The following is a 14132-nucleotide window of genomic DNA, read 5'->3' on the forward strand; positions in this document are numbered from 1 at the left end:
TCTTCTGTAGGTCTTGGGTGGAGGTAGCATTGAGAAGGGATGGTGGAGGGCCAGGGTAGAGATGAGGCCTGCACTGCCATTGATGGGGGGTGGGCACCCTTCCACCCACATGGCTGGGCCTGTAACCAGGCAGCCAGGGTGACATCTGCCCCCACCACTCACAGCCTTGTCATTCTACCTCCACTTCCTCTGTAGCTATCCTCGTGGACCAGGTACTGGGTCATACTCTCAGGATCTACCCTCCTGTACTATGGAGCCAAGTCCTTGCGGGGCACAGACAGAAAACACGTAAGTCCTGGGTCCGAAAAGGACCTCTGGGAGCTGCAGGGAGGGGGGATGGGATGTCAGTGTGTGGGAGTGAAGTCTTGCCTGGCCCAAGTCTACCTTCCTGTGGAGTAGAATACAGAGAGGGCGTGGGCTCTGGCCTCCCAGATGTGGTGTTGCTCTCTTGCAGTATAAATCCACGCCTGGCAAAAAGGTCTCCATTATGGGCTGGATGGTCCAGCTACCTGATGACCCCGAGCACCCGGATATCTTCCAGCTGAATAACCCTGACAAAGGTAGGCAGCAGGCTGAAAGCTTGCACATTCTCTCCCCTCTGTTTCTTCTTCTGCTAAATATGCATTTTGAAATATTAGGAACTTTATAGGCTGCTGTTTTCCGTTTGCTTTAGGTTCTCACATTCACAGAGTCCCCTTACTCCACCAAAGCTGCCTAGATCGTGGTCAGTGTGTCCAGGAAGCAGTGTTCATGGCACATGGCTGCAGGAATCCTCTCTGTGGCCTTGCCAGTGGCTGCTGGGGCCCAGTGCCCCTGGAACTGTAGTCTCAGGGTCTTAGAATAAATAAATTTATGCTGGTGAAGCAGTGACCATGGACTGGAAGTGGCTTGGGAGATTTTAGTAATCCCTGACACTGCCTATGCCATGATCCTCTGGCAGTGTCCCAGCAAATGCCAACTTAGAGAAAAACCCTTTCACATGGATTTTATAAGCTCTAACTATAGTAATTTCAGGGCTTCAGACTGGTTCATTCCAGTTGGAACCCCTGCTGAGAATTTACATATCTAACAAGTTTCCAGGTGATGCTAATGCTGCTGGTTAGGGACCAATTCTGAGAACCACTAGGAGAGCCAAAAAAAACCAAACTCATAGCCATTGAGTCGATTCCCACTCATAGCAACCCTATAGGACAGGGTGCTGTCCCATAGGGTTTCCAAGGAGTGGCTGGTGGGTTCGAACTGCCAACCTTTTGGTTAGCAGCCGAGCTCTTAACCACTATGCCACCAGGGCTCCACTAATGGAGCAGTAGTTCTTAAAGTTTATTATACATAAGAATCACTTGGGGATCTTGTTAAAATATAGATTCTTATTCAATGTATCTGGGGTAGAAATGCAATTTCTCAGCAGGAGCTTGAACTGCAATGAACCAGTTCAAAGCCCTGAGTAATTTCCCCAGCCATCTTCCAGTTCCTTCTGATTCTGTCCTTCCCCCATGACCATGCTGGGAGAAGGAAGAGGTTCTGGGTGCCATGTTGTCCAGGAGCCTTGTCTTCATTGATATTCAGGATGGGCCATGGCTAGACTTCTCGGTAGCCCATGCCATAAGAGAATAGCCCATAGCCATTTGCCTAGGTCTTGGATTCCAGCCAGGTAAACTTAGTGGGGCTGTAATGTCCCCCAATAATCTTTACACCTTAACAGGAATATTCTAATGCAGGGTTCATGTATATACAAGTCACCTGAGGGTCTTGTTAAAATCCAGATTTGGATTCAATAAATCTGAGGCAGGACCAAGATTCTGCATTTCTAACAGCTTCACAGGTGATGCCGATGATGCTGCTGGTCAAGAGACCATACTCTGAGTGTCAAGACTCTAATGTTCTTAGCCGGGAAAGAAAGAAACAAAGGAATACAAAGATGCCGATCTGCTCAAAGAGCCAGGGAATGGGGAGGAGAGGTAGATTGTCAAGTTCTCTTCTAGATGTCTGAGTGATTGAACCCACATACTATTACCAGTGTGGCCTCAGTTTGGTTACCATTTGAATTTATTCCTTAACACTCTGGGCCAAGGTTAGAAATGGTTTCTTTAGGAAGTAAAGGCTATGCCTACATGAGCTTGACTTATAAACACTACGGTCATAGGGACCACAGGCTATTCTTGGACCTTAGCCCAAAGGAAAACATTGTCCCTAAGCAGAGGGAAGTGGGACACAGGGGGTGGGCAGGGTCCATGGATAGAACTCAAAAGGTCCATGAACTTGAATGTGAAAAAATTACGTCTTTGTTTTCAGTAACCTCTAACTCCTTCAGTTGTGGTTGTGGATATAAAACTATAAGAATATTAGCAGTCTCTGTGATTTTAGTATCCAATAGAAATCACAGACATTTTCATATCACATATTGTTGCAGATATCTCAAAATATCATTTATACTTATCATTCAGAATTATAGTACAGTATCAGACCTGCCACTATGTATAATTATTATTAGTGCATTAACAAAGAAACACATATATAATTATGTAACTGGTTTGTTTTTTTAATAGTTTGATAACTGTATTTTAATTTCTTTTGTATTTTATACATTTGAAAACATTCTGAGAAGGAGTCCACAGGTTTTACCAAACCGCCAAAGGCACTCATGGCCTCCAAAATGGTTGAGAGCACCTGAGAGCACCTGATCCAAAGAGAAAGCCCCCAGAGTGCAAGAAGCTGCCTTCCTCTGCAAGCCACGAGCTTGCATTGGGCTGCTCTGATCTTCCGTAGTTACTGATATTCATGTTATCTTCATGTCCCAGTCACAGGCCAGTCCTCCCATGTGACACTCTTCTTAACCAATGGTTTCTTTACCCATCAGGCAATGTTTACAAGTTTCAGACTGGTTCCAGGTTTCATGCAATACTGTGGCACAAGCATTTGGATGATGCATGTAAAAGCAACAGGCCTCAGGTAAAGTCATCAAAATCCTGCTTGTCACCTGAAATACCTTCTCCTACCCTTGGGACTAGGGGTCCTTAGAAAGCAGGGCTCCCTGCTTCCCCCTCAGAGCTCATCAGCCATGCTCCCAGCCACCCTTTTGATCAGCCTTTTTCCATGAGACAGAGCACCCCTTGCTCAGCTTAGCACTAATCTCAGCTTCAAACCAGAACTTAGAATCTTGTCCCTGTGTTTTTCCCACTAAAGGAAATATCACAGAAACATCCATCGTGGGACAGTGAGGCAGGTGTGATATCACCCCAAGGTTCAGGCTGCAGAATCTATTTAGGTAGCTCCCCCCAAAGTTGATTTCATGGGAATACTCCAAACTGACTAAAGGGTACAACCCTTAGGAATAATAATAGCTAATTTACTGAAAGCGAACCATGTCCAGGCAAGGCTGCTGATGAAATGAAGGCGTTACAGGTTTCTCAGCTGTTTGAACCAGTAGGATTTGTATTGATGTGGCCCCTTCTGGACCGCTGGGCCTGGATCACTGTAATCTCCCTGCCCCAACCACTCCCATCCTCTCCTTGGCACCAGGCAGTGTGCTAAATGTTTTACATGCAAGAAAAAGCCAAATCCTTACAATATCCCTGTGAAGTAGGTTCTCTTACTGTCTCCATTTGACACTGAGGACACTGAGGCTTGGAAAGTGGCAGGTACTTGTTTACAGCCCCATAGTTAGTAAGTGGTAGAGCTAGGATCTAACACAGGTCTGCCTGACTCCCAATTCTTTACTTGTCACCACTGAGCTCTCCTGCCTCTTGCTTCCTTGAGAGTCCCTGGTGTGCTCAGGCTCCTGCAGTTAAGCTGAAGGCCTGGAAGCACAGCCATGGCTGTCCAGGCTTGTGAGAGAAACGGCTGCCCCCACCCTCAGCACCAGAGGGGGGACAGGCTGGACCTTCCTGCTCCCCAGGGTGGGCAGGTGGGCAGCACTTGGGCTGCTGGTGCCAGTATCGGTCTTCCTGTCCGTAAGTATCTTATGTCCATGTTCCACAGGGATCAGCCAGAGGTGGGGCTGGGAAAGTTGGTTCCCCCTCCTCAGGCAGTCTGAGGAGAGCATCAGGGCAGGGAGTAAATGTGGCAGCTTCAAGGTAGTAGTTGAAGGTATAAGATAAGCCATCTCATTGCAGGCAGCTCCTCAGAGGCCTGAGGGAACCTCAGCAAAGGTAAGTTCACACTGGCATCTGGGTCTGTGAGTGCAGGGACTTCAGATGTGCTGGTGACAGCACAGTCACAACTTTATAGCCCCTCAGAGAGGTTCTTGTGAAGTGGAGGAAGTTCTCTAGTGGCAAGTCCCAGGGCTCTGTACTCAGCTTGGTCCCGTTCAGGATTTCCATCTGTAACGTGGATGACAATATATATGACAAGCTGGTCAAAATTATAGATGATAAGAAGCTAGAAAGCAGAATAAACAGGTTGGATGACAAAATCAGGATCCAGAAAATCCTCAACAACTTGGAACAATAGAACAAGACCAATACAGGGATAAACTTGAGATACCACAGGGAAGCTCAAAATAAATGGCAGTTGAGTCCCTTGAGTTTGTCTTAGGATATGCTCACACACAGACAAAAGATGTGTTTAAGAATGTCCACTAAAGCACTGCTCTTGATAGAAATAACCCTGGAAACCACGTCAGTGACCGTCACTAGATCCCTATGGTGCAACACTTGAGAGCTGTTAGGGAGACTAAGGTAGATCTGTGTGGGATGACCAGAAAGAATCTCCAAGATATAAATACAAAAGCAAAATGTAAAAAAGTACATAAAGGATGATCTCATTTATATTAAAATACGTATGCATATTTATTATGTGTAGGTTTGCTTATGCATGTAAAATTTCTAAAATGTAAGAAACTATACTTCTATAGTTTGTAGAAGGCTTACATATAATTTTATATAAAGAAAATGTAATTGCCTGTCTACATGATGGAGAGACTAGGGGTTTTGTTCAGCAGTCATCTCCAGGTGATCCAAAGTGAACGATGTGTGGAGGCTTGAACAAGGCTGGTGCAGCCACAGGGGGCGTTAACAGAGGACAAGCATCCTGCCCTCCTCTGCACTAGTCGCACTCTGTCTGGGACCTCTCCTTGGCGCTCAGTGCCACTCTCTACAGCACAGCACACTGGAGCTCACCTGCCACACACAGATGGCCCCCATGACCTGTGAGCAGGAGGCTGGGGTGGCTCCAGGTTCGACAGGGACTGATAGCCATGAGGTGGGCTGCCAGGATGGTGGGAGTAGGGAATGGCTGTGGGAGACTCCTTGGAGCTGTCGAATGGAGGAGCCACTGCTTCTCACCTCCAAGGGAAAGAGGCAGGACCTTGGTCTCTGTCTGATTCATAATCTTGACACCTGGGTAAGTCCCAGCAGGGAGCAGGGGTGGAAGGTCTGAGCAAGAGCCAATTGTCCCTCTTTGGGGGAGCAGCCAGAGGGTGGCAGTAGCTCTGTAACAAATAGCAAGTGACTGGGTCAAACCAATTTGGCAGAGCTGATATTTGATCAGAAGGACAAATGGATTGAATTTCATGAATTGGCAAATGCAAAACCATGGAAAGGAGGTTTTGCAACTTTTAAGTATTTTTATTCAGTTTTCAGACCTAGGGGAGGGGATATTTTACTTTTTCTACTTTTTATTTCTACTTTCAACCAAATAGTCCCATTCTATGCTATATGTAATAATAAAAAGTTGGCAACAATCTAAATATTCAACAGCAGAGGAATATTTAAATAAATCACGGTACATTGTGTGATGGAATCCAAGGTGGGTCTAATAAAGGGTGTTAACAGAAATGCACCTATTCACATGAAAAATCTCAGTGACTAAGAAGATTCATTTTCTTTTTTGTGGAATTGCATTTTTTAAAATTGTTTTTATTAACACTGAATACACTGACATTATATTGTAAATGTCTTAGGTATAAACAATGGCAATAAAACAAACATTTGTGTACCCACCACCCAGCCTAAGCAGAACCTCCCAGGGCTTGGAGCCCCTTACCCCAGGTCCCCAAAACTCACTGCTGTCAAGTCAATTCTGACACACAGTGACCCTATAGGACAGAGCAGAACTGCTCCATAGGGTTTCCAAGGCTGTAAATCCTTATGGGGGCAAAGGTTAACAGTCCAGCACTAACCGCTGCACCACCAGGGCTCCTTTCTCCCCCAGGTACCCGTCCCTAATCCTACCTCCCTGTCTTCTACCTTCGCCCCCTAACCACTCTCCTGGTTTGTGTGTTTGCCATTCTTTTGCTTTCCTTTGTCATTTTAGCATGTGTTTGATTCCTTAAACAATGTGTTATCTGGTGTGTGATTTTTAATTTTTTATAAATAGAACCATAACTGTATATTTTCTTCTGTGGCTTGCTTTTCTCCTGCAGTGTGTTCCTAAGATTCATCTGTGTTAATTCATATAACTGTGATGCATTTGTTTGTACTGTTTTCTTTTTTTTTAATCAATTCTCTATTGATGATGCCAAGAATGGTTTCCTGCCTTTGGCTATTTTGAAGAGCACTGCTGTGACCGTTGTTATAACTGTCTCCTACAAGGACATACATTTTGTCCAGTTCATAATTGTGATCAAATTAATGCCAAGATGGATTTGTTTTTTATTAAATTGCTTCTAATCAAATCTCCTGGAGCCCAGGGCAGTGCTGGGTGAGAAGGTCCAGGGTTGGGGATGTGTTTGCAGTTTTGAGGGGAGGGGGAAGCAGGCTGACCTCAGAGCTGGTAGTCCACCCAGTAAAGGGGTCTGGGGTCTTGTTCAGGGAGCAGCTCTGGAGCATAGCTATGGGAAGGTCTAGGGGTTCCCAATATCCCCAAACTTGCTGTTTCTTGTGCTTCCACTTGCCAATTCCTGCCATCCCCTAACACCCACCCCACCCTCGCTGGTACCCCCTCCAGAGGCACATGCCCTATTCCTGTGTGGTTTGTCTCCTCTTCACGCCAAGTACAGATTTATTTTGATCAGAGGGTAGTGATTGAGAGTGTAGACTCTGGTGTCTTAGCACTGCCACTTACTTGCTGTGTGCACTTAACCTCTTTCAGTCCCAGTTTCCTCATCTTTATAATGGGGATAATTCCAGTACCTGCCTCATGGGATTGTTGTGAGGACTCAAGGACATAATGCATATGAAGCACTCAGAACTGTGCCTGGCACACAGCTGTCACTGAACAAATGGTGATTGTTATTATTGTCATATCCTCTCTCCATCTGAGCTGCTCATTCACAGACTAAGAAAGGTCTGGCCCCTTCCCTTAGGGACCACCCTGTCCCCTTTGAAAGGTTAGAATTTTGACAAGAGGCTGAGCTTTCTTTTCTAGGTACCTGCAAACCTTATGTCATTTGAATAAGTCTCTGCGGGACTTGGCATGACTTCAAAGGCTTCTGGGATCCCCAGCCTGGGACTAGTGGAGAAGAGCAGGCCCTGGGCCCTGGCCAGGATGCTGGGAAAGTCACAGCTGCTCGGACTCAAGGGGATGTGGCCTGCGGCCTCACAGTCCCAGAGGACTCCGCCAGTTCAGGATCCACCTGCCTACCCCTAGCGACTCTCATGACACTCACTTTGCAGCACCACTTTGCGGGGCATTGGTTGGACCCCAAACTGTACACCCTCCCCGTCTGGGCCCTCGTCCATGAGCTGCTTCTGCCACTAGAGAGCATTTGGCCCACGTTGGGTACTCAGTGCTTTCTACTGCACAAAAGAGTGGACAGTGTTAACCTGCATGAGGGGCCAGAGAGGAGGAACAGGCTGTGGAACAGGCTTTTTACACCCCAAGTGCACGGGGTCACTCGCCCACAGGGCTGCCTCAGATTTTGTACAACCCCCGAAGCGTCCTCTGCGTTTGCGTGCTGTATATGCGTGCGTGTGAGCGAGTGTGAGCTCTTTGAGAAACATGCATTTTGGCACAAGACTTGTGACATCACACACTTCATTCATATTGAGGCCCTGTGTTCACCTTAAGTTACAGCCTTGTCCACCAAGGAAGGTCAGAGTGAGAGCCCAGATTACTTCTGTGTTAAGGATCCCCCATGTTCTTTCACTGTAAACAAACAATGCCTTAAATTGTGTCTTGTTTTCTGTTCCTATGGGTGCTATTCATCTGGAAGGCCTGCTCCCTGGGTCCCCCCGGGTCCCTTCTAGGCCTTGTCACTGTCAGCCCTTCCAAGACAGGGCCCAGCTTCAGGACTGTGGACTGGGCCACTGGCCTGCTTGTTTCCTTCCATCTCCTCTCCCTGGCAGGGTCTGAAGGCCCTTCTCTTTTCACTCCCTCCCACCATACCAGAATGGGAAGTTGTGACATTTACTCCAGCTCCATCTGAAGCAGGTCGGAAGCTGCCAGGCTAACAGTGAACAGCTTCACAGAAGCTACTTTGCACCAACCTCTCCCTGCAGGACAAGATTTTTGCTCCCATCGTTACCCCTTTGCCTCCACTGCCAGGGCGGAGCCCACCGGGAATCCTAATAATGCTGGGGAGCTGAGTGACGCTGAGGCCTTAAGCTCCCCCAGTCTTGCCCCCGTATTCCCCAAACACAGCCACCAGCAAGTTCTCCATCATCCAAGTCCGAGGGCACCATTGTTGATGACCATGGTGACAAGACGGCAAAGCCCTGGGGAGTGAAAGGTCCAAGCTCTACATTGATTTAAGAGCTCTCCACATGAACAATGTCCTTTATCTGTTACCTCTTGTCATATCTTAAAGTGACTTCTATTTTGCACAGATACATTTTTATTCAAAATGATGAATTACTCCATCATTATAGCTACTTTTCTCTCTCTCTCTTTTCATTTGGGTGTCCTAATTCTAAGAAGGAAACTAAGTTTTCTGAGAGAAACTGACTTTCTGGGGTCTTTGTAGCTATCATTGTCTCAGAGCTCACACTGATTGGGCATCAAACTACCCTTAAGAGTTTCTGAACAAGATGCTTCAAAACAACATCTAAATCAATAAACTGGTAATAGGTCAATTGAAAAACTACCAAAGGACCGTCCACTGTATTTTGATTAAATGGTGACAACTTTTTTGAAAATGTGAATGAATTGGTGAAGAAAGTAGTTGTTACTAAGGCATTATTTTGTGGCTAAACCTTACTGTGCTCAATAACTCTGCTTTTGAGCAAAGACTAGAGTACCAGGAGAAACTCCAGGTGGTAAAGTTGATGCCATCAAACCTTGGCCATGGCTGCTTTGCACACCCAACCATAGGTGGGGTCAGAATGTGTGTGCAGTTACTTTACACCAGTGATTTATTAAAATGAGCATCTAGAGGCTTAATGAAAATGCCAAACATTCCAAACACCTCTGACCAGAACCATGCAGTGTTAACACTTTAAACTACATTGAATCTAATTCTACATATAAACTTTTTAAAAGTCTTAAGTGTGGATGAAAATGCAAGACTGGAGTATCCACTACTTATTTTCCTTGGATTTCTCTACTCTTCAAACTGTCCTGGTTTCTCTCACACGAAATATTATGGATGCTAACCCGAAAACCTCAAAATTTTGGGCTCTACTAAATGAGGTAATTTTCTACCCTTTGCAAATTTTTCTTATCTTGCCCAGATATTTTCTTCTAAACCTAATTTGAATAGCACAATTACAATTCTTTTCAAAGTGTTTAGTCTTCTCACAAATTCAGATTGATCCCATATCCCCTCCCAGAAACATTCTTAGCTTGGACTCTCTAAGAATCTGTTTAGACCTGTTGGAAAAGGCATTGTGGAATCTAACAAGAACCTTGAACACACCAGAAGAGTCCTGCAGACGAAGCTGAAATGTGCTCGGCTCTCCATGGAAGGGCTCAGGGCCAAGCATGTGAGTTAAGTGCTGAGTGTTTTCCCAGTGTTGGTTTGTCCCTCAAGCTGCAGATGAGAAGGCCTGCAAGCCTGGGACGGAGGGGGCCAGGCACAAGCCACATAGGGGGAAAGTCTGTGGGTGGATTCTCACCCTGGAGGGAAACATTTCTGCCTTTTGCTCTTTGACTGTCCATAGTGCACAAATGTTTGTGAAACCATTGAAGGTGAAATATCTTCCCTGCATATGCTGTATCTTTTTCTTTTTTTTTTTTTTTTTTTAGCAAACAGATCATGGCATCCCAAAATGAAAATTATAGAATGCTATCTACAAACTGTGGAGTAGGCAGCTGGTATCGTTATGATGTCCCAAGAACAGCTCACTCACCACTCCCTGGGAGTAACTCTTTCACCCCTCACAGTTGAACTCATTTTGTAACTCAAGGTCAGCCAAGTGCATTCTGGCAACTGAAATACTTCATGGAGGATTGATTTGGTGGAGAACAGTAAAACTATTGTTCAGAATCAGAGAGTATGGCCTCCCTTCTTTCCCTTGAGTAGAAGCCTGTTCATCACCCTGTCAGACTGGAACCTCAGGAAGAAGATACTTGAAGGGATTCTGCTTAGGAAAGAACCCACCCTCTTGCCAACTGAATCTATAAAGCATGTTCGTACCAAGATGGCCAGTATTTCTTTCATCATGTTCCTCCCACCTCCCAAACCCAAGAGATTATCTTTTAGGATATCATTTTACAAGTGGAAAATTGTCCATGAAAATGTGAGGCCACTTTCAAGCAAGGTCTGTTTTCATTCCACAGGTCAAGTTCAGAGCTCCGTGCCCACGTTGCTAATGCTTGTGAACATTGCAGAAAAACACAGCCTAGCTTTTTGTGTGTGACTCCAGAAATGACTTTAATCAGCTCCATATCATATTACATGTTGAGTGACTTCATATTAAACGAAAACATTACAAGAGTCCCTTTGAAATGACACATGCTTTACATGAAACCATCCATTCATTCATTCACATCTCTAATGAGTGCTTCCTATGTGCCAGGCTCTACTGGAGATATAAATGGCTGAGAACAAGATAGACCCAATCCCTGCCCTCATGGAGCTAACCACCCAATGAACAAATAATCCCTACTCCACGCATCTCCTCTGGCAATACCCATCCTCTGTCCTAGCAATGTGTATAAATCCTGTGCACACATTCCTCCAGAAAGGCTTCGAGAGGCTCAACAGACTGAACAGCTTCTTGTTCTGCAAGTTCAGTCGCAACAAGGACTAGATGGAGTCGCTGTCCTAGATGCTGGGTTGGCCCAGAAAAGCCAGGCACAGAGCTAGAGCTATGGTTAGGTACACCAAGGACTCCAAGGTGGAAGGAGAGAGCAGGGTCAGAATGTTCACAGTATTTGCTTCATAGTTGGTTCTTAAAATTACTGTTTTTTCAATGATAAATAGAAGTACAGCATGAGCTAGTGCAAGAGCTATGTTTTCTTGGGTGTTGAGAACTTGTACCATGAACTTCAGACCACCTTGCAGCCCTGTGCTGCGCAAGCCTGCCTATGCCATGGACAGCCCCAAAATCCCTGTTCACAGCAGTAACACGGTGGATCATCTGTCCATTTTATAACCATTAATCTCTGTAACCATTTCTGAACGACTGTGACCATTCAGTAATGAAACAGTAGTAATTAATTAGTATTGTATAATCTTTAATACATTTTGTGCCAAAATGCATGGTTTTCCACTTAGCATTCAAAATGTTGCATAGAGTAGTTTTCAATTTCTTACGTATTCTTCAAAGTAAGTTGAAAATCAGTTTCTACATTTTAATTTGTTTCTTGTTAGATCTGTTGCACTCTCCTGGGCTGTCTTTTTTTCCAGCAGACTCCTGCATGCAGTTGTGTAAGGACTTCCTCAGATTTTTGTGAATTGTCTCACCCGAAATAACCACTGAACATCAGCCCTCCATGGGATTCTTTAGATTTTTGGTGAAGTATTTTGTTACCTCAGTCTTGTATCAAGTTGCTGTATTTTTCAGCTTGTTACACTGATAATAATTGTTTCACTAATTAAATACTTTAATGTATAAACATCTTTGTTTACTTTGAAATTAAATGTGTTTTCCAATGAATCTCGCTGAATTTATTAAAGTCACATGCATTCACTTAGCAAAGAGTTGATGTGCGAGATAGACATGAAAGAGGCATGGGGCACTCAGAGCTCAGCTAAAAGGTGACCAGAACATAAATGGCATATAGGAGCAATGCCCTCAGGAAGGGACATAGTGCTGTAGGCACTCAGCGGAAGGAGGTAGGGTATCTAGGGAGGCTTTAGAGGGTAGGAGACATTTGGAGATTCAGTTCAGAGACTGCAGAACACATAGGGGGCGAGGGAGATGGGAAGGAGCAGGATGAGGTTAGGGAAAAGCAGGCAATCCAATGTCAGTGAGTAAAGGGTTGGGGGAATAATGGGATGTAAGTCTGAAGAGATATGTTGGGGGAGTTCATGATGTCAGGCAAAAAACAAAACCCATTCTAACTTGGTTAAGAAAACAACAAGGAGTATCTTACAAGGGTGGTTTGATGGAAACCTGAGGGGCAGGAAGGAGAAATGAAAAGCCCTCAGGACCGACGCAGCCATTCTACATCTTTCCTTGTCTCTGGCTCCCAAAGTCTCCTCTTCAGGCATCCACTTCTCTTTCCAGACTGGCTTCTCTGCTGAGTGTGCAGCAGCAAAGGAGTCCAGGCCTTATGTAGTGTTACGGATTGAATTGTGTCCCTCAGAAATGTGTGTCAACTTGGCTAGGCCATGATTTCCAGTATTATGTGATTGTCCACCATTTTGTCTGACAGAGAGAGAAAGACTTCCCCTGGAACTGGCACCCTGAATTCAGACTTCTAGCCTCCTAAACTGTGAGAGAATAAATTTCTCTTTGTTAAAGCCATCCACTTGTGGTATTTCTGTTAAAGTAGCACTAGATAACTCAGACATGGAGAAAGCACCTGGAAGTCAGGGAGTGTGTTGCCAGGGAGTGACAGGATCCAGGTTGATCATGGGCTCTCCTGGCCCTGCCCGCCTCAGTTTCCCAGCCAATGCCTTCCAAAGCTGCAGTGGCCGATTCTCCAAGCACACGCTCCCCAGACGATCCTGCAGACTCCACTCCACCATCCCGGTTTCATGCCAGCATGGCCCGACTTCCCCAGCTGTGACAAAGCCCTGCTAGCTAAGGTAGCCCTAGCTCACCTCCTTCTCATGACTTAGATGACAGAGAGACCCAAGCTCTGCCCACATGGGGTAGTGGCCCCCAGTCACACACACAGTTCAAGGCCCTGAGACGGACGTGCCAGACTTGGAGAGGTGAGAGGTGGGGGGATGGAGGGGGCCGGAAGAGGGAGTCATCAACAGCTGGGAAGTGAAGTCAACTGTAGCTTGCAAAGCTTTACTCTGTTATCCTCATTGCATCAGCAGAGGCGTAACTAAGTTATGGCTCTAGGTATGGCAGGCAGGGCAGGTGCCCTAGGTGCAGCTTGAGGAGCGACCCACTACAGAGCAGTTGCTATTAGCCATTAGCCATCGCTATTTTCCTAGCCCGCTGTGAGAGATCATTCAGCAATTTAAAACATTGCCATTGGCGCTATTTCCCGTAGATGGGACCCTGTGCGTCAGGCAGCACAAAAGGCTACAGGAGACAGCAGTACCAACCCTTGGTGGGTGGGGAGATCCCAGAACAAACGCAGACTTTACGGTAGAATGTCAGAATGTAGGCTTTAGCCACGAAAGCGAATAACGTACCACTCCGGCAGGACGCCGGAGGCGGCGAGCTGGTAAGTCGCTGTGCGCTGGGCCAGCGGGTGCGGGCGGGGTCCGCTCGCGGACTGAGGCGGGGCTGTGGGTGGGACCGGGCAGGGTCTGAGTGGAGGAGACCCTGAGAAGTGGGCGGGTCTGGGCACAGACAGGGGTTTAGGAGAGAAGAGGCGGGGCCACAGGGGGCGGGGCTATTAAGTGGGTTGGGTATAGAGAAGGGCGACCCCACGAGACGGAGATGCTAAGGTAGAAGGGCCTGTAGTGTGCTGAGGTGAGGAGGGGCCGCACCGCGTAGAGCCTTAGGGTGAGGGCGGGGTCCACGCGGGAGCTTACTAGAGGGAGGGGTAGATGGGCGTGGCCTGTGTCTGTCTGAGGGGCAAGGGGGCAAGGAGCCGGAGTGGCGGGGCCGTGAACGGGACAGAGTTAGGCTTTGGGAAGGAGCTGAGGATGGAGTGGGCATCTTGAACCTGTGGGCCTACCAGAGGTGCGAAGACCCGGCCCGGGGAACTCGGGAGGGCAAGTGCGGGAGGGGCGTGGCTAG

The 14132-nt window shown here is 46.6% G+C and overlaps 1 protein-coding gene across 1 annotated transcript in view; it reads left to right on the forward strand.

The window, feature by feature from the left end:
* The window catches only part of RALGPS1 (Ral GEF with PH domain and SH3 binding motif 1), a 364308-nt gene extending 351967 nt beyond the window's left edge, over positions 1–12341 (forward strand). Inside the window, exons 17-21 of the mRNA XM_023730758.1 lie at positions 196–288; positions 455–560; positions 2858–4148; positions 7306–9800; positions 10063–12341. Coding sequence (XP_023586526.1) covers positions 196–288; positions 455–560; positions 2858–3018 — 360 coding nt within the window. The 3' untranslated portion in view covers positions 3019–4148; positions 7306–9800; positions 10063–12341. The remainder of the gene's footprint in view (positions 1–195; positions 289–454; positions 561–2857; positions 4149–7305; positions 9801–10062) is intronic.
* Positions 12342–14132: the final 1791 nt, after the last annotated feature.

This window comes from Trichechus manatus, unplaced genomic scaffold (assembly GCF_000243295.1).
Source record: "Trichechus manatus latirostris isolate Lorelei unplaced genomic scaffold, TriManLat1.0 scaffold00038, whole genome shotgun sequence".
NCBI classification, from domain to species: Eukaryota; Metazoa; Chordata; class Mammalia; order Sirenia; family Trichechidae; genus Trichechus; species Trichechus manatus.